This window comes from Lethenteron reissneri, chromosome 34, assembly GCF_015708825.2.
Source record: "Lethenteron reissneri isolate LAM-NWPU_2019-01 chromosome 34, ASM1570882v1, whole genome shotgun sequence".
NCBI lineage: Eukaryota > Metazoa > Chordata > Hyperoartia > Petromyzontiformes > Petromyzontidae > Lethenteron > Lethenteron reissneri.
This window is the reverse complement of record NC_083812.1, coordinates 16,017,361-16,044,757: the sequence shown is the minus strand read 5'-3', so window position 1 is coordinate 16,044,757 and position 27,397 is coordinate 16,017,361. Positions and strand designations below refer to the sequence as shown.

The 27,397-nt window shown below is 49.9% G+C and overlaps 1 protein-coding gene across 30 annotated transcripts in view; it reads right to left on the bottom strand.

Moving 5' to 3' along the window:
* The window catches only part of LOC133350739 (ankyrin-3-like), a 263,868-nt gene that overhangs the window by 16,895 nt on the left and 219,576 nt on the right, over positions 1 to 27,397 (bottom strand). For 21 of the 30 annotated variants that reach the window (XM_061565433.1, XM_061565430.1, XM_061565440.1 and 18 more), the window contains 10 exons: positions 25,790 to 25,944; positions 22,982 to 23,193; positions 21,928 to 22,165; positions 20,670 to 20,766; positions 19,792 to 20,020; positions 17,670 to 17,795; positions 16,666 to 16,788; positions 14,345 to 14,377; positions 11,320 to 11,407; positions 26 to 8,959 (listed from right to left, as the gene is read on the bottom strand). In XM_061565433.1, the coding sequence (XP_061421417.1) occupies positions 26 to 8,959; positions 11,320 to 11,407; positions 14,345 to 14,377; positions 16,666 to 16,788; positions 17,670 to 17,795; positions 19,792 to 20,020; positions 20,670 to 20,766; positions 21,928 to 22,165; positions 22,982 to 23,193; positions 25,790 to 25,944 (10,235 nt within the window). The remainder of the gene's footprint in view (positions 1 to 25; positions 8,960 to 11,319; positions 11,408 to 14,344; positions 14,378 to 16,665; positions 16,789 to 17,669; positions 17,796 to 19,791; positions 20,021 to 20,669; positions 20,767 to 21,927; positions 22,166 to 22,981; positions 23,194 to 25,789; positions 25,945 to 27,397) is intronic. The other 9 variants (XM_061565437.1, XM_061565448.1, XM_061565429.1 and 6 more) reach the window with 9 other exon arrangements.

Here is a 27,397-nt window from a genome sequence, read left to right as displayed (position 1 = left end):
CACCAGAAGTAAAATGGCTACAAACTAGTTCCGTTCTTGGCTGGAGTCGCGTCGGACGACGAGCCCGGGCTGCTCTCGATGGGTCGACTTCTGAAGCTGCTGCTGCTGTTGCTGGGCGAGCGCTCGTCCGAGGGCGGGTTGGGCGACTCGGTCGACACGTCATACACGTTGCTGTCTTCGTCCTCCGTGGACGCCGCTGCCGCGTCGTCGCCCCGGCCCTCCTGCAGGGATAGCCGATCGGCGAGCCGCGACGCCTCCCTGCTGACGCCCTCGAAGTACTCGATGGAGTGCCGGAAAGCCTCCGGAAGGGCAGGGCTGCAGGTTGCCGCTTCGTCCACGATGGGGTAAGCCGTGACCGTCTGCGTCTGCTCAGGCTTTGCTTTCACCGGCAGCTTGGATTGGAAAGTTTTTGGTTTCGCAGTCGATGGTCTCCCTTTTTTCAGCTGAGCCTTTTCCGATTGGAATTTTCCATCCGAATCGGAATCCGAACTCCTGTGGCGAACGGGTATCCTGGATTTAATCTGCTGCTCTGACTCTGACTTTGTTCGCACTATAGATTTCTCCTTACTTGCCGTGACCTTTGTCCTGACCTCTGCGACCCTACTCCTAACCTCTGCGACCCTCAACACGCTTGTCTCAGTGCTTACCCCTGACGCCTCGGATCTCGAATATTTTGACTTGATGGGCAGTTTAGATTTCGACTTGTCAGCTTGCGACTGCTCAGCGGTCTGCCTCGACATTTGTCCGGTGTACCTTTTGGAGGGGCTGACCTGTGCCTGCTCGTGATGTCTCGGGGAGACGCTCGCCTTGGTGGCATGCCTGTGGGTTGGCGAAGGCACCCGCTTGGCACCCACGTGCTCCAGCGAAGAAGCGTGCTGCTTCGTTGGACTCTCGCCGGGCCTGCCGTGCAACTTGGACGTGCGCTCCGCCGGTACAGGGACCTGCTTTGCGTCGTGCATGCTCGCGGAGGGGGCATGCTTCGCGGAGTGGTCGGCATGCACGGGAGGGTGCTTCTGGGCAAGCGCGCCATGCGGGGGAGAGGGGTGCGTGGAAAGTGGCTTTCGGTTCACGTCGGCATGTGGGTCAAAGGCCCTCGGGATCTGCTTGGTGCTCGACGTGGAGTGCGTCGCGGCAGCACTGGCCGCGTGTGAAGTGCTGTGCTTCTCCGTGTGCGCAGATTTTGCTGGGGGAATCTGCTCTGAAGCGCTGGAGGTTTGGCTCGACGTTAAATCGTCGTGTAGGGGAATTTGAGTCAGGGACTGTTCAGAAGGCGAGCAGGAGCGATACGTGTGCGAGTCGTCCTGAACGGCCTGCTCACCTGAGGCGGAATGTGAATGCACCGGATGACCAGAGTCCACAGGCAGCTGCTTTGAGGGCAGGGGAGGGTGCATGGCCTCTGACGAGGGATGCACCGGTGATGCGTGGGCAGTGTGTGCTGCGGACTGCTTGAGTGTGTGAACAGTGTGCATTGGGCCCTTGTTGGGCGAATGGGTGGGGGAATGCTTCGTGTCGTGCTTGGGGGACGAGTGGCTCACTTTGGCCGTCACAGCGGTGTACTTGGCTATGTGAGCATTCTCTGGCAGCGTGCTTGGCCTGTGCTGCGAGGCCACGGCCACCCTCGTTGCCTGCTTGCTGGGCGACGCCACTACGTGGGGAGCGTGCTTAATGGGAGAAAGTGCTGGCTTTTTGTTGCCCTGCTCACCCACCAGCGAAGTCTGACTTGGAGCAGTTTGCTCAGCGTGTGGAAAAGCATGAACTTTAGCCCGCTCCGACGACTCTGAGAGGTGCTGTGCAGCTGGATTGTCACCTGGTCTGGGAATCAGGCGATCCTGAGCTGCTGGGCCCTGTCCCTGCGCAGTGGCCACTGTGACTTGCTGTTGCCTTTCTTGCGCAGAGTGTTTCTCTCTAGGTAGGGGTTTGGGTGCGAAATCCCCCTCTCCAAGTCTCCCAGAGGCTAAGGGGCGACCACTGCTCTCAGCTCTCTGGTCAAATGCTTTGCTGCTGCTGCTTCTGGTGTCTGCTACAGCTTTGTCTAAATTATGTTTATCAGAAAATTCCTTGGTCTCAAGGTACGTTAGTTTACTGTTGACGTTGTTCACCGCATGTGCGTCTAATGGCTCTGGCTTTGGCGACGTGCACAACTCCGTCCCCAATGCATTTGCTGACTCGACAGAACTTGTGGACGAGTCTGGATTTTTATCGTCGGGCGCTTCCGCACTCAACGTGTCCTTCTTGATGACCTTGGCCGAGGCGGAGACTCCCATCTTTATGGGAATCCGCGACTTGGACTCGGATTTCGTGGTCATGGACGATACTATCTTTTCCTCAAGAGAGTCCCAGAGCGTCGCAAATGGGTCCTGCGTGGCCCCACGGAGAGATTTCAGCTCTTGCTCCGTCCACAGCGACGACTTGAAGGGGTCCGTGGATTCCTCGGCGCCCTGCGGGGAGGAGGCCGGCGTGTCAGCAGCTGCCTGCAGGGGCGCAGCCCCCACCGCCACGCTCCCCGGCTGGGCGCCTCCCTCACCAATGGGCAGGCACTGCGGCCTCGCGTCCTTGGCCACGTCGTTCTCCTCCCTCTTGCCCACGTCGATGGCGCCGCTGCGAGTCATCTCGAACATCTTCCCCTCTCGGAACGGGAAGGGAAACATGTTGCGCTCGCTCGTTGGGGTGCTCTCGGGGTCGGTCGGGGTGCGGGCCGTCGGGGTGAGGTCGTCAGGGGAGTTGGCCGGAGACTTCTGCACGCTCTCGTTGTGCAGCGCGAGCCGGAACGGCTTCGGCTCCGCGGCGTGGCCGTGCTCGCTGCGGCCTTCCTCCTCGTCGCGAATTGTAGTCCACGGGTCAAACTTCACCGCCTTGCCCGCTAAGTTGGAGGGAAAAGGATAAACATTACCAAACGGGGTCCGATCTGGGTGACGGCCTTCTAGTGTAAAGTTCTCTGCGGTGCTGTCCGACTGCTTCTCACCTGATTCCTCCGTTTTTGTGTGGGCACTTGTAGGTTTTCGTCCCTGCGGTGGCTCGCGGTCGTGTAAGGAAAAGCCCGACCCGTCCACGGGAAACCAGTCGGTTTTGCCCATGGTCGCGTCGCGGACCTCGGCCGCCCAGTCGAGCAGCCTATTGTTGTTGCTCGCCTCTGCAACGGTATTTTCGTCCTCTTCGCTGGGCAGCTCGTACCCGTCGAGAGAGTCCACCTCGGTGGCGTCGGTGTCATGCGAGAACTCCGCTGTGGTGGTGAACGAGCGCTCGGTCGGCTGAGTGTCCTGTGGCGTATCCCTGTCTCCCGGAGCGTCTGATGCCACTTGCCTTGAATCGACGCCGGGGGCTTTACGGGTTGCTGTCTTCTCACCTTCGTCCTTCCTCTTGGCTCTTTCTTTCTGTTCGTCGTCGTTAAACAGCTTAAACGTGTACTTCTTGAGGGAGATGGGTGACCGATTTGGCTCAGCAGAGGCCGGGTGATTCAGATCCTCTGCGCTAAACTGCACGGGCGATGGAGGCTGCACTTTGATATTGGGCTCGGCGTGCCTTGACTTCCGCGCCTCCCTATGGCACATCAGCAGTGTGACCTCTGAGTCACATGCCGAGGATGAAGACGTCATTCCTTCCTCGCCAGCCAGCTCCATCATAGGCGGCATTTGCTCCTCGTCCAGCATGGTGATGGGAGGAGGTGGAGGAAATTCAAACGTTCTCTCTTTTTGATGATGATCCGGTGTGGACACCGCGCTGCTGGGCTCTCCAGATTTCGTTGGGAAAACCGAAGCGTAGGTCGGAGGCTCGTGAGTAGAGTTTGCTTTGCGTTGTTCAGCTGTCAGCTCACCGCGATTAGTTTTACACTCTAATGCTTCATGTCTCTTTGCAAAGTCGTTTTGCTGCATTGGTGAAGAGCCACATTTAACAGAACTCTCGGGCTCAACTTTATGCATCCGAGGCTCTTTGTCCACGTCTTGGTTAGGAGACTGTGGTTCACACTGTTTACTCGAGGCTTCACACGGAGTCTTCTTGGGACCGGTCTCAGATGTACTGGCAGTTTTAATCACGTTGCCCTGTGACTGCTGAGCACAAGGTCCTACAAAATCCTTTGACGTCACAATGGCTGTGACCTTTTTCTCCGTTGAACTATAGGTCAGGGTGTCGACCGTCGTTGAGAAGCACTGCACGTCTGTCGTGAACTTGTGCTCCGCCTCCATCAACGCCTTGCTCTCACTCACCAACAGTTGCTGCATCTTCTCCTTCTCCGTGAGAGGAACACCGGCGGGGTCAAAGGTCTGGCACGTGGAAGATTCCTGCGCGAGCGATTTTACTTGCTCTTCGGTCAGCGCAAGGTGCTCCATCATCTTCTCCTCACTGCACAGAGACTTCACCATGGCCATTGCTTCATCGCCCGATTGCTCGGAGCCTTCCACCGCAGACAATAATGTGACTGCCGCCTTCACGGCCAGCCTCTCAAAGTCAGAAGACGAAGAGCTGCACTGCACAATTTTCTGTTCCTCGGGGTTCAACACTTTTGATAACACTGCCGCTGGCGGCGAACCTGGGTTCGAGTCCCCCCCGCTTGGCGTGCGGCTCACGCCAACCTGCACTCTGCTGCGCACCTCAGTGCCGTGCTGCTCCTGCACGGTGAAATCGGCCAGACCGACCTGGGACGGTGACTTCTTTCCCAGGTTCATGCCGTGTTTGTCATCGCTGATTGGCTTAATGAATTCCACCTCTTTCTCTCTCTCCGTGTCGCTCACGGCTCTGTGGCAGGCGGCCGATTCGGCATTCTCGCTCGTCGACCGTTCCAGCCGAACGGCATCTGCGGCGCCCGGCTCCACTGTCGACTGCTCGGGGCTGGCGACACCGTTGTCGCCCTCGTTCCCCTTCCCCGCATCGTCGGTGCATGCCGACGGAGAAATGTCTTCCTTTTCCTCCACGGTGGAGCGCTCCTTCTCGGAGATCATGGAGTCATCTTCCATGTCACGTTCGCTGTCAGTGGTGGAGCGTCGGTTTTGTCCATCCCACTGGCTCTTGTCAATGTCAGCATTTTCTTTAGTTCTCTTGTATGCATTAGAAGAAGCCACTTGGGTTTTGTGCTCGCTTCTAGAGTAATACCGCCTGGATGTCGATGGCGACGTCCTTTTCTCGGGTGATTTCTGCGCTCTTTCCGTTGTAGAGGAGGTAGAATATTTTCCAGATCGCTGAACTTCATGCTTTCTTCCATTACCAGAGCTCTCGGATTTGACGTGGCTTGTTTCACTTTTATCTTCATGCTTGGGACTCCTCGAAACACTTTTGTGGGCCCTCGCATTTTGCTTTGTGTGCTCTTCTGTCGTACATCCTGCTCTGGAACTCGATGACTCGCCTTCCAAATGCACCAAGCAGTGAGTGTCAGGAGCCGTTGCGTGATCCTTGTCCATCTCGCTGCTCCATTGGGCCTCTCTTAGTCCATCGCCGATCGCTGGTGACGTCAATTTTCCATGTAAAGAGCTGATGGCCACTTTCTCAGGGTGAGATTCTAACCTTTGTGATGGAGGTGATCGGAACTGCCTGAATTGATCATTGTCTACCTTCTCCTCCTGGATGACTCTAGCTACTCTTGGACTTTTCTGGACATCGATCGTTTTTTTTTCCACTAGCTTTATGCTGGAGCCCCTTGCCGACTGCCCGTCGTCATGCTCTTCATCCAAAAAAACCGCCTCCCTCGCCTCTGTGATCCGCTTCGTCCTGTAGTCTTTATAAGAGGCTGATCCGTGTCCTTCCCGGACGGGGATGGAAGACCTCGGGAAGACCCTGGGCTTCACGGTGCTGTCGTGATCGGCACTCGGCGGTGGTCCCCCCGTTTGTTTGCCGGGACTCGTGGATGAGGACCCTTGGGGGTCTCCACTCTTTGGTTCCACCTGCACTTGTGAAGGACCCAGTCTGGCACTGGCGCCGACCTCGTGCTTTGCTAAGGGAGATGCTTGTCTCGACGGGCTCCCTGGTTCTGGCTTCACGAGACTGGAGACCTGCCGGACCGGACTCACCGGCTCCTGCTTAGACACGTTGTACACTTGCCGCACCGGGCTGCCTGGCTCGGCTTTAGCCAGGCTGGACATCTGACGAACTGGGCTGCCAGGCTCCTGCCTGGTCACATTGTAGACCTGCTTGATGGGACTGCCAGGTTCAGACCCCGTCAAGCCGGAGTCCTGCCTCACGGGGCTTCTCCTTTTTCTCTCGGGCGACTGGAGTTCATCGTTTAACTTTTCGGCTTTGTCACGAAAATACTGCGATACCTCGGTGAGCTTCTCGGCTGCCTCCTTGACGGTTTTGTCCACTCGGTCTTCTCTGTAACGATACGATTCTCTGTCTGGAGACCCCTTCCTCTCTGACGAGAATCCCCTCAGATGGTTGCTTCCGGGTGCCGGGTCGTTGTCGTGGTACGTCTTCCCTTTGGCGTTGCTCTGAGCAGGAGAGACGCATTGTCTGGGGACTTTATCCATCTGCTTGCCAGGCTCCTTCGTTTCCTTGTGAACATCCTTCGACCCCCTTCTCACCGTCCCTGTAGCGAAGCAATCCAAGAAGGTCTCTTCACTGTCTGAATGGGTCTGATCAGTGCACTCCGACAGCAGCATTTTCTCAGCAAACTGGTAACCCTCCCCGCGAATTTCCGTGAATTCATCCTCCACGTACTCGACCGACTGCTGAGTGAGGTACCGCAGTGAGCGGTACGACTCGTCGGTCATCAGTTGGGCAGAGCCCGGGCGACTGTCTTCCTCCTGAGATAGAGGGGTGTCCAGGTGCGATGAGTCCAGGTACGACGGGAGAGACTCGTCGGCTGTCAACTCTCCTTCTTCTTCTCCTCGATAGCCTGGGTTATCAGGTGACCGGTGGCTTTCGCTTGACCTGTAACTGTCTGGAGACCTGCACCCCATTGGAGTGTGCTGACCTCGGGATGATTTGAGGATTTCTGGTGACCTATGACATTCTGGAGACTTGAGAATGCCCTGATATCGGCTACCTAAAGGGGACCTCTGCTTCTCTGGTGTTCTTTGTCCTGTGGGAGATCGTAGACTTATGGGTGTTTTTATACCTTCTGGTGACCTATGACCCAGTGGAGACCTATAGCCTAAAGGGGACTTATGGCTTTCTGTGGTGTGCTCGTCTGGTGAATTTGGGCCCTCCAGCTTCCTCAAGCCAATGCACAGTCTGCTGACCGGCGATCTTTGGCTATCTGGAGACACAGGTGATCTCCTGCGGGGAGCAGGTGAAGGTGGGCTTTCTGGGGAGTGCGGTAGATTCTCAAATTTTGCCGCCATGAATTGTTTTTCGCCACAGTCCTCGTCGTCTAGCATTATGATTCGCTTGTAAACTTTCGTCTCGTCTTCTGGCCCTTTAATCTTCCGTTGAAGAGTTGGACTCTCCAGCATTTTAAAGTGGCTCCGGGCTGCCCTTGTTGGGCTTGCCATGTCGCCAGCGATCTCGCTCATTCTCTTTGGGCTGTCAGAGGGGGGTTTCCAGCTTTTGAACGGCATCCTTATCGGCGACTCTGGAGTTAATGGCTTCCGTTCGGGAGTTCCAGGTCTCCACTCCGTCCCTCTTGCGCTGTCACCAGAGAAGGAGGATTTGTGTTCATACAGACCGGCGTGCTCCTTCGAGGGATCTTTGCCAGACTGGAACACTTTCATGAGGTCCTTCACAGACACGGTCTCTTCTATAATTTCTGGAGCTGTAGGCGAAGTCGTGCTGCTGCTGCTCTGACCTTGAGAAGTCGTTCTTCCCAACATGTATCTGGTGGCCACTTCGTCTTTTTTGTGCGCATCCTTATGCAGCCCTCGCTTCTTCTCTTCTGCTTCGGCATCCACTCTCATCTGCAGCGCACGCACCTTGTCGCGAATGGGCCCGATGGGCTTCTCCTCGACCACCGGAGATATCAGCGGCAGGTCCGATGAAGGGGGCGACAGAGCGGAGTCAGGCTGCCACGTGCCTTTGGAAGCTCCATACTTGACAGAATCTGCACTGCCCGCTGGCAGGCCATATTTAGCTTGACTTGAGGACGTCACATTTTTACTTTGAGCGCCATGTGGATGTTCATCTGGCCTGCTCGTCTGCCTTTTCTCAAAGGCCAGATCCAGTCTCTCAGGCCTGTCTCTGCTAAGGACATCCCTTCTGCATACCGTTTGATAGGAGTTGTAAGGCTTTTCAAGATCGCCGTCATTTCTCACCCTTTTCAGTGGTGACCATGGTGGAGACTCATTAAGGACTTTAATTGAACCTGGAAGTCTGCTGCCTAGTTTCTTTTCTTCGGATGAAATGGATCCTTTTTCCTTCACGAGGAATTCTTTTCGCCCTGCAACACTTGTGTGGCTCTCGTTGGACGAGTCTTGGTAGAAGCCCACCCGCTTATTCATGTCGCTCTTAATGTCTTCACATGAAAAAGAAACAGTTTTAGTCGTGTCTTTGATGGAGCCCTTGTGACTTGCAGCAGTAACATCAAACATTGCAGACTTCTGATCATAGTAGCGAACAGATGCGGAGTATCTTTTGCTCGCGTCTTCCACTTCTTCATCACTGATTATAATTCCACTCTCTCGGTTTATAAAGCGCGCGAGCCGCCCCTCTTCCTGATGCGACCTCTGCAACACTCTCACGTCCCCGTAGTTGTCCTTTTTCAATATCTCGCTCACTTTCTCCAGATCCTCTCTGACCTTCTCCATGATCTCCAACGGCTCTCCGCTGACGTTCTCCTCCGGCCTGCCACCCGCAGCCATCCTGACCCTGACGTCGAGCTTTGGCGACCTTACCGCCTCCTTGCCCATGCCGGCAAGGCCGCCGTCACTCTTGAGGATGGACGTGACCCTCATGAGGTCGCGCCTCATCTCACCAACGTCCCTCAGCAGTTCCTGGCTGGTGGAGGTGGCGGGGAACACCACGGCTGATTTTACGCGCAATGGGCTGGCGACGTATGGACTCCCCACGTACGACCTGGGCCTCAGACCATCCGAGCCGCCTTAAATAATGGAGATTTTTTTTTTCAAATCATAAGTAAATAAAATGATACGAAATAAAATATGTAGAAACAAAACCAAAGTGTGACAAGAGAAGAGAAAGGCTGGTCAGACAAGGAGAACTCCTATACATTGTCAAAAATACGTAAACAGTAAGGGTGATGGGATCCAATGAGAACTCCACTTTTTATGGTGAAATAGGCAATACTTGCTTGGTTTTGCAGACTGGTGAGGTCAGTTGTAGCAATGGGGTTTTCAGTTTCCTTCCACTGAATTATGAATAGCTCACCACACAGATTTTATCAACGTGCTCCATGCTGTTTTAGCTGACTTAGTCTGATTGCAGAGCTTAATACAATCCTAGGCTGCCTCATTTCACCGTACACAGTGGAGCTCAAATTGCGTCTCAGAGATCTTATCTGAAACAATATGCGTGTAAAAGGACAACGATTTGCTCTACACGCAACTGCACAATGATATTTAACATCTTAGGAGATTACAAAACAAAACAATACATATCGATGATTGCAGTATTTTAAAACAGTCAATCAACACTACTGTCAAAAATTTCAATATGACCTAGGTATAATATGTAGTGAAAAAAAACTTTGTACTGTTTAGTTTCTGAACAGTAAAACAGAGAGATGGCTGCAGTGAGCATGCAGCCAATCAGGGACGACGATTCTTGAGCTCAGCCTCGTTCAGTCTCAACTCCTCAGTCTTGTTCTCAGCACTGAGCGTTTGTCTTCTTAAAGACACCCATGTGAGCAGGTGTATTTATATCCTGATTAGCTACAAGCTCACTTCATAAGGTTCCACGGCTGACACCACAACACCATCGTCGCACAACATCACGCCACATGGTTGAAGCTTTACGGTAATGAGTTTGATCCTTCAGTAAGAAGATGTTTTTTAAAAGCTTCTCTCTACCACTGCGATGGTAAACAATGGTACGTGAAGAGACACAAGATGCAAAATCGTGTTGTGATTAAATGGCAGGGTGGTTTACAGGTGTGACTGATGAGATAGGGAAAACATCACACAAAATGTGCACGTACAAAGTGCGTCATGCAAAAAGGCCATTTTACAAATGCAACTGCTCTGATAAAGAAGGGAGCGTTTCACTTGTAAAGCTACCTTGGATAAAGGTGACTTTGAATTAAATTAACGCTTCCTACCAAAGGCATTGGTCCAATGAAAATAACCCCTCGCCTTACCAGCCAACACGTGAATGCTAAGCTGGTCATTGAAGGAACCAAAAATGAAAGTTTTTTTAAGAGTAAAATTACAGTCAAATAAACATCATCAAATGCACAATGTAAAATAATGTATGTTGCAAAGACATTAATCACTCGGCACTGCAAGTGGGACACTGTGCGACACAACAAAAAGATGTGGTCACATTTTTTCGATGATATATAAACCCTAATTGTACTGTAACAAACAGGTATTAAACACACCAGTAGAGTATAAAGGATGCCAAATCGTGTGTGTTGAATAACCCGTTCATGTAGTTAAAGCCAGATAATCAGTTTCTGTTTAGGAACAAAAATGAATTACTGTTGTCTACAGATTTAAACAAAAACATTTCAGCCCAAATAAGATTTAGATTGCGTGTGTCTGGTATGGAGGCCAATGTTGCAATGTGCATATCTCTGAGTGGAATGTGGGAGAGGTCATGGATTGGCACTGTAGCTCAGAGGAAGGTGAGGCGTGGTACGTCAACAACGCGGCGTCTTCCCCCTTACATTTGTCTTTCTGCTCAAGTTTTATTCTGAGCGTGTTCTCAGCGGCGTCACGCCACGAGACGGAGTGTCCTTTCGGACATCTCGCAGAGCGGTACAACCCACTGTGTGTTATGGAGCGGCCCATGGCGGATGTCACAGGGCTCCCTCCAGTGACCTCTGGTCCACACAGGAGGCAACAGCATTTTTCCAACCCCTCGACATAGACCAACGTTTGTCACGTGACAAACTGATAATTTTTTCAATCTCAGAGCTGGAATTTTTTGCCAAATAAAGTGCAGACCCGAATGTTAATGCGGTGATTTATTTGCGTGCAGCCAATGGTGGCCGGGCCGAACAAATCGACTTACTGCACGTGAGAGCCCAGTTTAACAACGGGTGACCGTCTGAATTTAACCCAGGATCTCAGTGGCAGCAGCCAAGCACCCTGACCTCTGAGCCACCCTGCCACCTCTCGGCAGCGACTCGGCGAATGAAAATGCATGCCGCAGCCACGTTGCAAGATGTGCGACGTGACAAAGCAGCTTCTTCTGTGCGCAAGTCCCACTAGCAGTGCACTGCGAGCAACACCGTGTCCCGCGCGTGCCAGCGATGGTTAGTAATGGAATGGAACTCACTCAACAAGCCCAGCGCGTTCAGACTGCCGTAATGCTTACGTAAAGCCAGGGACGTGTAGGGCTGCCGCCTGTAGCCCAGCCGCTCCTGCTAGGGTAAGGGGCGGACACACGCACAGCCACTAGAGGAGCTGCAGCACGCACGCACGCCGCCAAAGCGCTGCCTGGTCACTCCCCACCCAAGGATGTTGTGCGGTCATCAGATGACATGTCCTCTGTGCTCAGACCGGAAGCTGGCATGCACTCGTGTATTCACGGTTATTATAATTCCACACGTTATTTTTTTGTATCATTGTTTAAATCTCCTCCTACCCCCAATGAGTAATTTCACATGTAAACATAGCATACACAGCAAAACTGTGCACAGAAAATGTTCCTGTACATTTGTTCACCCTGTGTTGCTTGCTTTTGCGCAGTGTACACACGCAAACAGTTTATCGCGAACAAATTAAACCTGACATTGTTCTACTCCCCACGAAGTTTCCTGACGTGACACCAAACCAGTAGTCCGACGTATAAACAGGGAGACAGCGGCGTAAATCTGAAGTGGCACGCAGAGAATTTCACTCGACTAAACTTAGCGCCTTGACGGGGTGAGCGACACAGATTCTGTGCACTCCGCGGTCAACTTATCTGACAGCCTCGGTGGATCATTTAGTTTCCATTTACAAAGCCCCAGTACCGCACTGCAACCCTGTGCTAGAGTTAAGAGCACTGCCCTGGCTGCCCCAGCCCTCTGACACTGCCCTGGCTGCCCCAGCCCTCTGACACTGCCCCGTGGGTTTAACCATCATATAAAGCACATTAAGTGTTAAGTAGGACTCAATACTCATTGTTTCAATCGTATTGTTTTTTTATACTAATCATAATGATCAAAATTGTAAATGATTCGTAAATGGCTGTTTGAATAAAAGTGTTCTCATGTTAAGCAACTTGACACCACAGCTCAGAAGTTCCTTGGGCACCACGGTGGCGAGATGTGAACTGCCTCGTCTGGTATAAAGGAGGTCGAAGGTCTGAACCTAACCCTGATGCCTGCTGTATATTTGGGGTTTCTATATTCTTCCCGTGGTCGTGTGGATTTTTCTCCGGGTCCTCTGGTTTTTCCCTCAACATTCATAAAAAAAAAGCAGAGCATTTGGCTGCTATAAAATGACCTACTTCGTTGAGCTATCAATTTTGACCAGGTCGCTTCTGAAGAACGAGCTTTATAGCTCAGTGGGCCTTACCTTGTAAATAATAATAGTTTAGTTTTTAGACAGGAGTCTAACTTTGGCTCGAGAGCTATGTAACAATGGGAAACCTGTAGAAAGGCCTTGAGGTTGGCTCACAATGTGCCGTAGATATCCCCTACTACAAGTGCTCATCATAGCGATCAGCTGCGCCGCCGCACCAGCCATGGACCAAGGCCATATGTACATAAACTACCTTTATCTTTGAAAAAAGAGAATTTATGGCCAAACTGTGGAGGTCCAAATATATTGGCAAAGTCTATATTGCCTCAAGAGAGAGAGAGAACACTGCTCTTTCTAATGGGAAAGATCGGACGAGAATTTAAACAATAATTCGTATATTTTGGTCAATTCAAGACATTAGTATATCCATATCCCATCACTAGACGCGGATGAATGTAGAGTGGAAGGCAGTCGATATACCCCGTCTGTGCTTAACGTCAATTCATCAATAAGCATCACAACTACTTCGGTTCTGCATACACATTGACTACTTTATATATTGGGTTGTTTCATGTTGATTGCTTTTGCATACAGAGCATCGCCTGATGGACTTGCTTTTTGATACCAATACCTTTGCAACTGTATTAGAAATGTTAGCGAGCAACTGGTTGCATATTAATGACCGGTATTTCGGATTTTAGTAAAGAAAACATTGCATGCATTAAAGCCCTGTTCATGTGTGTGTGGTTCACCATTCCACTGCACGAAACGATATCTAAACGAATCTGGTTTGCATGGGTTACTGTCGTTATTAAATTTAGACCCAAGACTAACGAAACACCAAAATAGTTGACAGATACTGATTGTGATGACAGTTGGTGCTGCGCCGGCTATCCCTGGGGGCTCCTTGCTGTTGTTGGTGCAGGGCCCCAGTTGGTTCACCCCGGATGTGCCAAATTGTTTATTTCTCTCTGCCTCTGTGTCTCCCTCTCCTGACACCCTCACCCATCTTGTATTATCATTACTACTACTGTGCTTGGCTACCTACTAAAGCCTCACTGAGAATCAAGACTCTTTTTCAGGAGGGTCCTGGCAAGTGTTTTTTTCAGTAGGGGGTGATGCTGCTGCTGCTGTGTAATCCCAATGGAGTCATAATTGGTATATTTGGCCAATATCAGTTACATTTGCTGTTTTTTTTTAGCGATTGCAGGAAACTGGAGAACCCGGAGGAAACTCACGCTGAACACAGCAGGAGCACACAACAAACTCCACACAGAAAGGCACCCAAATCAGGAATGGAACCCAGGGCCTTCTTGTTGTGAGGCGCGAGCGTTACCACTGTGCTGCCACCCTGCCACATTTTTATTCGTTTTTGTAATAAATAATGCCGTACACATTGAAACCGTCGTTGCTGTTTTCGATGTTACCTTTCACATTTGTGAAGTTTGAATAATAACGAACAACGTTTCATGAAGAGACTTTCAAATTAGCGATCTCAAAGCACTAAGTTTTCAATTTTATGTAGTAGGTGAACGGCCGTATAATGAAACAATCACCTTACAGTTTATAAAATATAAACCAATGACTACAAATGTTCATATTGAGCAAATTAGCAGAGTTGTGTGCAGGTTTGACTGTCAAGGGTACTCAAGGACACTAGGAAATATATTTGCGTATCGTATCACTATATCTTTATTGTAGAAAAATATAGAACAGACATTAAATTATCTATTTAGGTTTGTTCGTCTGTGTGCTGTCATATTTATGCTTCACACAATGATTGATAGCCCACAAGCACCAATGAAACACGACGGATGAAACACAGCCAGCGAAAAACTCTCCGTAAACTTTACCTCATCCTCATCGTCTCTCTCAGACTCATTCTCCTGGAGGATGATAAAACAACATGTCGGAGAATGAGGAAACGTCGCCACATGTGTGATTAATAATATTACGAAGCTTAACACGTAGACTTTCGCGACAAATATTATTCATAATATAGGTTTTTGGGTCACATCGTGTTATTTATAAATGTGTCGTAACCCTCCACCACCCGACACGGCCAAACAGTAAAAAATTAACCCGTAAAAACAAAGTTTTTCACTATAAATCCTTTATATGCGTGGCATCGGTTTTATTTTATTATTCATGTCTGTTTTTCTTGAGTAAGAGTTCATTTTTATCACATTGGTATTTTAAATTAAATATAAGGAAAGTCGTATATAAGGACATTGGTCTTTGAAACGGGCGGCTAGATTCCTCTCGTCCTCTGGCTTGAGATGGCTGCCACCTATGGGTCAGATGATTGCCTGCCACCATTAAGCAATTGGTAATTAAATATAAAAAAAAATTCCTAAAAAGTGTAAAATTTTGGAATTTTTTTTCACGAAAATAAACTGTCACGCACAACGAGTCTGTGTGCAAAATGTCAGCTTGATTGGATCACGGGAAGTGGGTTAAAAAACGACCGAAAGATTTGCACGGTCATAAGCGCGCAAGCAAGCAAGTGAACTTAATATAAAGGATTTTAAAATGTGTCACGTTTTCAAAGGACAAATTAATTGACTTCTTTAGCCCACCGGTGTGCTGAAGAGAGAATCAACAGCATTTTAAATTTTGAGTAGTACGATGTTTCGCTGATAATTACAATCAGCTTCATCGGGCAAGAATGGTGAAGCTCTCCTGTTGCTTCCGGTCTTAAATAGAGCAGCAGCATCAGGGTGACGTCATCATTTAATTCAACTCAATCTGGTGCAGTGATTCGAGGCAAGGAGGGGGAGGGTATTGTAATTATATAGATTGGTAATCATTCAATTGTTATTCATTGGTATTTGTTTCCCTTATAAGGAATTGTAATTGTATTTATTTGATAATACGCTTCCAGCCCGCACGAAGCCTGTAGCTGTCAGAGCGATTGAAGTTATTTCTGTTTCTCTCAATTTCAATAGATTCTCTAATTATTCTTGGCCAGTAATAATTAGTTTTACACAACACTTCAACGTTATCAACGTTATGAAAACGTTGAAGTGTTATATTGGACAGACGGGACGCAACATCAGTGTAAGACTAAAAGAACACCAAAGAAACATTAAATTATCTCAAACACAACTGTCGGCAGTGGCAGAGCATGCTTGTCAACAAGGACACTCAATTGATTTTGATAACGTTGAAGTGTTGTGTAAAACTAATTATTACTGGCCAAGACTAATTAGAGAATCCATTGAAATTGAGAGAAACAGAAATAATTTCAATCGCTCTGACAGCTACAGGCTTAGTGCGGCCTGGAAGCGTATTATCAAATAAATACAATTACAATTCCTTATAAGGGAAACAAATACCAATGAATAACAATTGAATGATTACCAATCTATATAATTACAATACCCTCCCCCTCCTTGCCTCGAATCACTGCACCAGATTGAATTGAATTAAATGATGACGTCACCCTGATGCTGCTCTATTTAAGACCGGAAGCAACAGGAGAGCTTCACCATTCTTGCCCGATGAAGCTGATTGTAATTATCAGCGAAACGTCGTACTACTCAAAATTTAAAATGCTGTTGATTCTCTCTTCAGCACACCGGTGGGCTAAAGAAGTCAATTAATTTGTCCTTTGAAAACGTGACACATTTTTTACTGTTTGGCCGTGTCGGGTGGTGGAGGGTTACGACACATTTATAAGTAACGCGATCTGACCCAAAAACCTATATTATGAATTACGAAGCTTGTCTACCCAGGAAAGCCTCACTGAGTCTCAAGACTTTGTTGTAGGAGGGTCCTGCCAAGTTTTTGCAGTGGGGGGGGGGGGGGGGGGGGGAGCGATGCATAAACCCAATCGAGGAAAATGTCAATAATTTTTCAGCATTGGGATGTGTTTGGCTAATACGAGTTACGATGCACCTCCGATGAGCACAGTTCGCTGTGTACGGTGCGAAAGAAGTTCAACATACATACAATGCATGCTATTTTTATCTGTGGGGAAGAAACTGGAGAGGTGGGAGGGGCCCATGCAACAGGGGGAGAACTTGCAAACTCCACACAGACAGGTGCCCGAGTTGGGGAATCGAATCCAGGTCCTTATTGCTGTGAGGCAAGAGTGTTACCACTCCGCCACCGTGCTACTCCGAACAAACAACAATGTCTGTTTTCCAAAAGAGCCAGTGAATTGCTGTACCTTCTTGTAAGGAGGTATCGTGATGTTGAGGTTACAGATCGCCTGCTGAGGCAGACCTCGCGTTGTCTTGGGGTCCTTCATGAAGCTGAGGCGTCCGCACGGTTCCTGCGTAGCGTCCCGCACCTGCGCACCGAGCCATCGCTCGCACAATCAATCGGCCGTCCCTCGCAAAACAAAACCACCCCGACGTGAGATGCAAATATTTTGTTCAGAAGTTGCCTCTTCTCCTTTGCCTCAGACCGACTTTGTCTTCTTCATTAAGTTGTCATCTACACATTCAGCAGACTTCCATCTCTCCCCCTCTCTGCCCTGCCAACCCTCCCGTCATTGCCAAGTGCGTTATCCGTCAGCTCAAAAGAGCCGAATTAATTTACGCCCTTGCATCTCTTTCCCTAGCCGATATTTTTACTGCTTCCTTCAGTCTCACTGCTAGTTCTTCGAGGCCTCTTGTTCCGCTTTCTCCCCCTCCGACTGCATCATCCCCTGCTCCTGTTTCTTTCCATTTGTGTATTGCGCAGCATCGCTAACTCCGGGATCCCGTCCCAGCTCATTCTCGAGATTAGTCCCGACGAGGCTGTCATCTTTCTTTTCCTTCGTTTCTCGAGTACATTTGTTTTCACTTCCAGTCGGTTTTGTTACTTCGTCAACTGTCAGTCTCCGCTGTCTAAAATCTCCAAGAATCCTTCTCACCCGGGCCATCTCGAACACTAAGCTCTTTCTTGCAGCCCTCTAATGGTTAAACACATTTATCCAATTTGAATCCTGACAATGCCCATGTCTCCCAAATTTGAAATGAATTTACTTTATTCGTGGGAATTGTACTCCATTTTCCTCTTTTTAGATGCTTTTCAATTAACACATGCAGCATATTCATTGTATAAGTGTCACGCATCACAATGATCTCGAGAGTGAATGTTATTGTAACAAGTGGCTGGTTATTGATATTTTACTGATGTGAAATCAAGTGGCCCGATGACTCAAACCAAAACATTTGCGCTTCTCACCTTTACGTAGAAGGGCAGGCGGTTCTCCTTGAAGGCATAGAAGTTGAAGGAATGCTGCTGCCCTGATTTAGTGAGTGGCACCAGGTTGCCAAAGCACTCCACGTAGATGGGCTTCCCCTCCATCACCTGAACACGCGATCGGCAGAGGACAAGCGAGGCACGGGCCGCTCACTCTCAAAGTACAATTGACAGTCGTCCACAGTCTGTTCTCCCTATGACGCCGCGTGTTGTTTTCATAACTCGAATTGTATATAATGCGATGAATGTATTAGGGAACATATTTTTTTATTACCCGGATGAACCTTGTATATAACGCGAATGAGTGAACTAAACTACGTCGCGCGAGTAGGAATAAGTGGTGGTACGGCTGCCTCGGCGTAGCATCATCATACAAGGCAGTGGGATGCTGCTGGATGCTTTTAGATGCAACCCACGTGCCTCGGTCTTTGTTCGGCCTGCGTACGCATCTCACGTGTTATCGCAGACTGTGATTTACCCTGTAATATATATTATTTATTATAACGCGATTTTTACAAAAGGCGGCATTCTTCAGGGACACAACTCCTGCCAGGTTATAAGAGAACAAACTGAACTTGCTGTGTCAACAATTGAGCCAGCCCTGGTCCACTAGACCATCCCCTCTCTCGCACACCTTGAGAGAGGCTGTGTTTGTGAGCATGGTGGTGAGCAAGGTGGTGATTATTATTCAACATTGCCTTGCCAGGCAAACTGAGTAGAGGCTTTCGGAGACCCAATGTGGTTTCAGGCCAGGGTGGTCCACCATAGATGCCATATTTTATGTCCATCTGCTACAGCAGAGGTGTAGGGAATTCCCACAGGACCTACATCGCTGCTTTATTGACCTGGTCAAGGCCTATGATACCATTAATAGGCCTGGGCTCTGGGTTGTTCTTCATGCTTTCGGAGTCCCTGACTCTCTGGTCACAATCATTAGGGAGCTTCATGATGGACCAGTTTCGCCTGGACCTCTCTGGCATACATGGGGTGGACAGTCTTCCACTCGGGGCAGGAAAACTGCCAAACAACAGGGAGTGAGTGGCATTGCTTTTAAACAAAATAATGAAGGGTTGTGGGAATGTGGAAGCAAAGTGAGGGAAGCTGCGAGTACCCAGATTGCTGTGGGCTTGCCTGCCCATCAACAAGAGGCGAAGAATGGTGGTGTTGAAGATGGTGGTGGCTTACGCACTGACATAAGATGAATATCAGTGGATGGATGTAGACAAGACTGATAAGTCAGATGCCTTTCATGACCTCCTGTCCTGGGTGCTGTCTAAAGTGACCCTTTGGGACATAGTTGTCTTATAAGGTGACTTTAATGCCTGAGCCGGTCGTGATATAGGCACTTGGGCCGCAGTGAACATCTGCGCCGGTTTGAAAAATTCAGGCTAGCCTGCCTATGATCCAGCATAGGTTTAACCAAACTGGATTGTGTGAGCTCATAAATCCTTGAAATATCTGGTCACAGTCCCATTAGTGAGCTCTGCTGGCAGGCAAGGCTGTGTTGGTTGAGTCATGTAGCCCGCATGCCTAGCCACCGCATTCCCATGCAGCTTCTGTTTGGCCGGATAGAAGGGGCTAAACAGGCACAGTGCGTGCTAGAGAAGAGATAGACTCATGTGATACAGGAGGATGTGGAGATAATTGGACTTGCCGATGACTGGTACTAACGGTGTCAAGATCGGCCTCGGCGAAGGAGGTTCGTTAATGATGCTACTGGTGAGTTGGAGGCAGTCACCCTCCAACAACAAACAGGGGGCAGCGGAACGACAACAACGATCGGACTGCTGGATGGCTAAAATGCAGAGAGTTGGCACAGTGGAGAGCACAGCTGGTGCATCTGCCGGTCAACTCAATCAGTCAACCCATGGCACCTGGGTCTGTTCTGTGGCTTGCTGTCAGTGAGCCTTCGACACTTCACGTAGCCTCAAAATTCACTGAGCTTGGCACAAGCGCCGTGATAATGTCCCCACCACTTAGGGATGAATGACGGTTGTTTCTGTTGTTGTGCTTGTCAGTACGGCGGCTGCGATTATGAGTGCGGTCGCTGTGTTTGTGAGCGTGGTGAAACGCCAAGCGTCCAGCGACAACCAGCTGTACCCACCTCCACGTCGCGGCTGCGTGCCACCTCCGTGAAGTTTTCCTGCTGTTCCAGCGTCTTATCGACGCGGTCGTCCGTCATGCAGAAGCAGCGCAGCCGTGACTCCACCGCCTCCACCGCCTTGGAGAACACCACGAACGTGGCCAGATACGGTACGCAGGTAGCCTCCTGGTACAGCCGGTTGGCCAGGTTCACGGCCTCCGGGGGCTGCCGGCAGTACAGCAGCCAGAACCTGGGCGGCCGAACCGGGGCAGCAGATGGGGGAAGAGACCGGCGATGTTGCAATTCGGAGCATAACCGAACTCGATCGCTGACTCGCTCCTGAGCAGGCTCCCGACTGTCGATCCCACGAGAGAACCTGTACCTCGGAAACACTGGGCCACGTGATATCGAATCTGCAGGTCTCATGGCAGAGCCGCTCACTAGGAACCTCTGCGAGTGGAAATTAAAAGGAAACCGGCGGTGTGATTGCAGGAAACTCCGATCGCACAGTGATGAATCACTCTCAACTCTGTAAATTCAACGGAGAAATTGAAGCAATCCACCGCACATCTACGAAACGATTTCCTTGCCAACTAATTTAAAAATAAACTTCTAAGTTTTATTAATTACAGTCATGTGCAAAAGAGAGTTTATAATGGCCCCAGGAATACAAACATGTGGCCACAATGTGTCCACAAATGACCAGCTTTTTAATGGGGCATTGGGTATGTCGTGTAAACACATTGGCACAAAACGAATACACTGAGTTCACTGTCACTCGGATTCATTGTTATTAATGTCACAAGAAAAATTTGCCAGCCATTTACTCGACTCGAGTGAAAACAAACACCCGTCATGGGTTGAGTTGGTGTGCGCACGTGCGTGTGTGTGCATGTAACCTGGCAGAAACGTTGGTGGTGAAGGAGACTGTTGAGGTGGTGATGGTGAGAGGCGTCGTGCCGGTGATGTCTTCCCAGTGCGCCGGTGAAATTCCACCTGTGCGACCACAGGAATCAGCCGTGTGGACACGGTAAGAGGTTGGTGAGTGTGTGGCTGTCCTATCACAGTGAGCCCTCTAATGTATGGGGTGAGGTAGCGTAGCGGTGAGTGCACTGTTCTACGAAGCCGATATCCTGACTTCAATTCCAGTTCACGGCCTACATCCAGTGATAAATATCGAAACTGGGCCTGGGCCTCCCTTAGGTTGACTCGCCTTAAAACGTGTACCTCGTGTAGTGCTTAAACTTCAGTGGCCAGGCGAGGTGCTGACCACACCACCGCGTTTGTGCACATTCCAGGCCTGAATAGGTGTTCATTAATATCAAGTGCCCACCTTCACAGGAGATATTTGTATAATATGTGTACAGCTTTAGGGCACATGCATACAATTCTAAGTATCATTTTTTTTATTACATAAAGGCATCCTTGCTTTGCTAACCAATGAAAATGCGGATGACACAATTGGAAATGCCAACAAAACAGCGTGACGAATCATCGCCCACTGTAAAGTTTAAAACGGAACGATGTCATAAGAGCATAGTGGGACAGGGGAGGAGTGGCGCATTCATTCGCGCACTGTCCTATGAACCCGGGTGTCTGAGTTTGATTGCTGGCTATGGCAAACACGAGTGGTGAGTGGTATCTTAACCAGTCCTGGACATCCCTCTTCACCAACTGACACGGAGCAGCGCGGGGTGAAGTATCGTCAAACAATTCCCCCGACCCGCACGGCATGGGGAGGTCTTCATCTCGCAGTGGGTTGATAAAGGGCTGTGTGAAAGCAATATGTGCTCTCCGTAATTATTTTTATTTCGCTCGTTTACCTGGGAAAGCCTCACTGAGTCTCAAAATTATTTTTCAGGAGGGTCCTGCAATCCCTATTGGGTAATTTGCAGGTACATTTTCAGCACCGTGATGTCTGTCCAATCACCGAAACATTGCATGTTTTTTTTTTAGCTATGGGAAAAAAAGCGCAGAACCTGGAGGATACCCATGCAGAACAGAGGGAGGGAATGCACAAACTCCACGCGGAAAGAATGCCCGCTTCGGCAATGGAAACCGGGGGGGCTTCTCGCAGCGGTGGCATGAGCGTTCGGACAGCACCAACCACCCAGCCGCCCATAATAAACCAACGCGCGTCGTTGTGAGCGCCCCCACCGGTGATGCTGCACAGCAGCCGCAGCGGCGGCGGCGTGTCGGGCACAGTCTCGTTGAAGCCGTTGACCCGCGTGTCGGCGCTCGCGGCCGTGATGGCGCTCGTGGACTGCGGCACGGGGATTGTCATGGTGATGGGCTTGTGGAACTTCCTGCGGCGCGGCTCCACCGTCACGATGGGGCTGAACGCCGCCTTGTTGCCTAGGACCTTTTTCACCATGTCCTCTGGCACTGGGTGGGCCTGCAAAAGATTCACACAATCTCCTTCGAAACCTGACAGGCCCACTGCAGCGATGACATTACCTTTACTCCCGTTATTGAAGACCAAACAGGAGGACTTCTTCGCATTCCAAGGCTCCCGCCTGATGAAGCTGGCTGCAGTTACCACCCAAGCGCCGTACTCGAATTGTAAATGTCACAGGTTTACTCTCCAACACACCGGTGTGATGTAGTAACTAATTGGCACTTTTTGTTTATGCAATATAACCCAAAAAACCTTTATTATGGATAATATTGCTCGTGAAAGCCTACTGCATGTGAAAATGACAATCGCCTTGCTTGTTCATTCAATAATTATGCTGTCAATTCATTTGCTGGGGCGGTGACGTGGCCGAGTGGCAGTGCATTCAGCCACTCGTTTCAAAGGTTTGTGGTTCTAGCCGCTGGCCACCTTGGTTAATACAGTAGGTGTATGACCACACTGTGCGTCGCCTGCTGTACAGTGGACATGAATGATCCTGTGGGGAAAAAGACGTATAAAAAAAAGCATGCAATGTATCGGCACCACAGTCCAAATTTGCACGAATTAGAAAAATTGACATTGCAAATGACTTCATTGCAAAAAATCAACAGCAACATCGCTGTGTCATGGCAGACTAATATTCACTTGCAAGGCCCATGCTTTGTTCACCTTGTTCCACACGTAAAAATGACAAGCAAACAGAAAATGTACGAGAATAATCTTGAGACTTACTGAGACCTGACAGACACACTCGTGTGTTGTCGCCGGACACAAACGAGCCCACGCTTGGGTTGCCATGCCGGTGGCGGCGCTCACCTGGAGGCCGACCTTGATGCGTTTGGTGAGGGCGCCCTGCGGGAAGGAGGCTCGCACGTCGGGCACCACGGTGCAGCTGAGCACGCCACCCTCGGGCCCCACTACCTCGCTCTCCTGGCGCACGCGCGACACCACCGCGAAGTACTGCGGGAAGTCGCGCGTCACAATGCGGCAGATGCGCTTCCTCTCGAGCTCCTCCAGCGAATCGAGCTCTGGGGGAGATAGCGAGCATGGGGTCAGCACGGGGGTCGGCATGGGGGTCAGCACGGGGGTCAGCGCTTGGGTCAGCACTGGGGTCAATACAGGGTTGGCATGGGAGTCAGTGTAGGGGTCAGTGTGGGGGTCAGCCCTTGGGTCAGCACGGGGGTCAGCACGGGGGTCAGCGTGGGGGTCAGCATGGGGGTCAGCACGGGGTCAGCATGGGGGTCGGCAGAGGGGAGCCCGAGATGTGGGGTGGGGGGGAGGAGGCAGGAAAGCGATGACGCGGGGAGACAAAGGTGGCCAGGTGTGGTTCTGGCCACTACCTCCTTGTGAGCCATGCCTGTCTTCACAGGTGCTAACAGGTAGGGAGTGGTGGCGGAGCGGTTCGCGCGCTGTGCTATAAAAACCCGGCGACCCGAGTTCGATTCCCGCTCCCGGCCAACACCAGTGACGATTATCTGAATTCGTCCTGGGCCTCTCCGACGTCAACTCAGCCTCAAATGAGAACCTGGTCTGGTGTGTAAACATTGCCACTGGGGAGACAAAGGCGTGCGTGGTGTTGGCCACCCACCCCCTCGTGTACTGTGTCGGCCTTCATAGCTACTCGCTAACGGCACTTGCCCTAACAGTCTGCATGCCCACTGGAGGATCTTTGTCTTCGTGCACATGCTGGTGTGTGAGCTAAAGACAGTGAGCGTCTGCATCAAAGTTTACAGCCTTGTGTCAGTCCACTGCTGGATGATGGCTTCCCCATACCGTGTGGGCTATGGGGGTCATCTGACCATACGTCATCATGCTAAACAGTGTGGGTTGGTGAAGGTAGAGAGTATATATGTGGGAGCATAGAAGTAAAGTGCAACAATGGTATTTGCTGCACTGCCTTCGACTGCCCACCCCTAGCCCTAGCAGAAGCTATGCAGAGTTATGCCTGGTGGTTGAGCCATAATCTTAAATATTTTTGGGGTATACGCACCCTGGATGAACCTTCTCAAATAAGATTACATTTTATTTGCTGCAATTGGGCAAAAAAATGTCCTCTAAAATATTAAAACGAGAAACAGTCGAAGATTCTGTTCAAATAAGCATCTGTTTTTTTTTTTATAAAGCAAAAGCATTTCGCCAATATTCTGAATCAATTACTGTTATAAAATACCAACGCTCCTTTGTAAAATTTGGCACTTTCTCCGTTTGGAGAATATATTTCATGTCACATTTGTCAGCATTTAAAATGCCTCATGTGATTTCTAATTTAATTTTTACGACGTGGCGATACCCAGTGGCGGCTTCTCTTATGGATGGCCATTAAGCTGCAAGTCACATGTCCTCTGTGCGCAGTGACAGGCAGCACGCGACGGCCACGCGATCATAAAGATTACTCACAGTCAGGCCGCAGTACGTTACGACAACGTACAATGTCCTGGCACAGTGGGTGGCGCAGTGGTAACACTCGTGCCTCACTGGGAGAGTACCTGTGTTCGATTCCCGACTCGGCCACCTTTCGTGTTCTCACTCTGTCCTGCATGGGTTTCCTCCCACAGCTAACTAAAACATATCTTGTAACTGATAATTGGCCAAACGTCCCAATGCTGAAAGTAATTACCTGCAAATTACCCAGTTCGGATGACACAGAGCAACACTGCCCTCTACTGCGAAAACTTGGCCAGGACTCTTCTGAAAAGAAGTGCTGAGACCCGGTGAGGTTTTCCTGAATAAACAAGCGTGACGATAATAAACACATTCCTGCGGAGGGAGCTGGTAGGAACGTTGGGTTGCTCGGTCAATGGCCAGGGTCAACGGCGGCGTGGTGTATTCCGTAAATATGGCCGACTGTGAGAGCGGGCACAAGCCGGTGTGAGTAGGTTAAACGTTGAGTTTTATAAGGGCACCACGGGGTGACCATTCCCTCTCCACCCATCCCCACCCCTCCCACCCAGCCCCACCCAGCCCCACCCAGCCCCTCCCCACCCTCCCCTCCCCACCCTCCCCACCCAGCCCCTCCCTACCCTCCCCTCTCCACCCAGCCCCACCCCTCCCATTTTTGGATGCACGACGGACGGACACAATAATCCCCTGTGGGCTGGTGTAAACAGGAGGTTCCTACCAGTATAATGAAAGTAACATTGGGGTCACTGTGTAAATTATTTGCGATAGCAAACCGTGCGAGTATCATTTCAGTGACTCACTTGAGCACACAAGACAGGGCTGTTTTGGCCACAACATGCACAGCCCACAGGAGCTCACACACTGCCGAGTAAATAAAACCTCTAATAGCCCCAAACTAATTGGGCGGAGAGCCTTTTTATAGGGCGACAGAATGGGCTTGCCAAATTTCTTACAACAGAGAGAGAGGAACACAGCTTCAGAATTGCCAGTGCATAATCGCATGCTGTAACCATTGTGCAGCTTATTTCACACATGAACAGTGATCTGGTCGGATATTCATGCTTTGCAATTACGTTTTAAAAATTTGTTTTTTTTTCAGGGCAGCCTTCAATGATGTATTAGTCATCGTATTCATTTATTTCCAAGAGCCTTCACAGGTGGTCTTCCAGCCCAGAGCCCATTTGTGGCTTTTTTGAGCCCGGCCTGGAGAGGTTTTTCTTGCACCTTCGTCCATGCCGTTGAGCACGTCGTTGAGGTCGTCGTTCTTGCAGTCGTTCTGGTGCTCCTTCCACGTCTTTCCATCGCCGCTGCGCAGCACGACGAGCTCCCGCTCGCGGCCGCGCAACGAAGCGAAGTGCGGGATCTCCACGAGCACCGGCCTGCGTGGCGGCGGGGGACCACCCAGCCCGGCACGGGGGGACACGGGAAGCAGAGGCGGAGAGACGTTGACGGTTGTGCGTATTACTCATCTGCTCACGACATGTGTTAAACATTAAAAAACAGAAACCTGAACAAACTTTTAAATATATATACAAAAAAAACTATTAAACACATATTTTATGCTACCAGGTAAGGCCCACTGGAGCTATAGAGATCTTTTTTCATAAGTGTCCTGGCAACAAATGACAGCTCAACGAAGTGGCTTATCGCGTGGACATTTCTCGCAGCCAAACACTCTGAATGTGGACTGTGCCCCTTTCCAAACACAGTGCCCGTGCTGTAGTGAGGTAGTTATCTAGGCATGCTGTCTCAGCTTAAGCTTATGCATTAATACTATTACTACCACTTCACACAATACATTAAACCCATGCCTTGCTTTTATTGTACAACACAGAAATTGGGAATACACAGTGTACTTGCAAATTTCATTTATCTTGCACACGTCCAAAATTATTGATCGTAACGGCATTACATCAGGTAATTAACATCCATTAACGCGCATTTACAGGCACTATCGAAGCAATTAATCATTGGCAATTTCCATTTACTTCCAGTCGAATAGGTACCATTAAAATAAATAGGGAATAAAAAAGGTATGTCGTGAACAGCAAACTATTCAACGGAAAAACCTGAATAGGCCTGGGAATGTGAGAAAGCCCTCCGTGGTGGTATCACGGTCAAAGCGCTGTGGACGGATACCCCCTTGACTGCAGACCCCGAGGTCTCTGTGAGGCCAAATGTCCGCTCCTTTGACCCTGTGCTTCAACAGCAGTGGGTGGAAACCCATTGCCTCGATTGGTCCAACTCCAAACAAATGTGATAATTGAACACTTGAAAGTGCGTCGCAAAATGAAACAAACCACGAGACAAAATTAAGTGCTAAATCATAATCTCTCATTGGCTTTCCAATTCTATAGGCGGATATTTAAAGGTGCAGCCCTGAAATATGCACGCTCACGGCACTGTTGGCGGAAGGAAACTCGAGTAGAGAGAATCCTAGAGAGCACCTCTTGAGGGTATTTAGGCTTACTCTACTAAATCAATGAAAACCATTTAGCGAGAAATGTGATGGTAAATCTCCCTGGAAGAAAACATTACGTAGCGATACTAAACAAAGAAACAAACGAGATGTTTATTTGTTTTTGCACAATTGGTTTCCCGCTTGATTTGACAAGGGACTTTTCTTCCCTCGAGTCCGAGCAACTTCCGGGCTCCTTGGCTCGGCACAGAATGGGGAAACTGTGCGGTCTGCTTGCCCACACCAGCAGCCAAACGGGAGATATGGAAACACTGTCCACAAGCCAATACATTAAGATTACCGAATGAACGCAAGGGAAAATTGCAGATTTACATGACGACACGCTGTGCGTTTGCCAAATGTGAGCGTTCGTC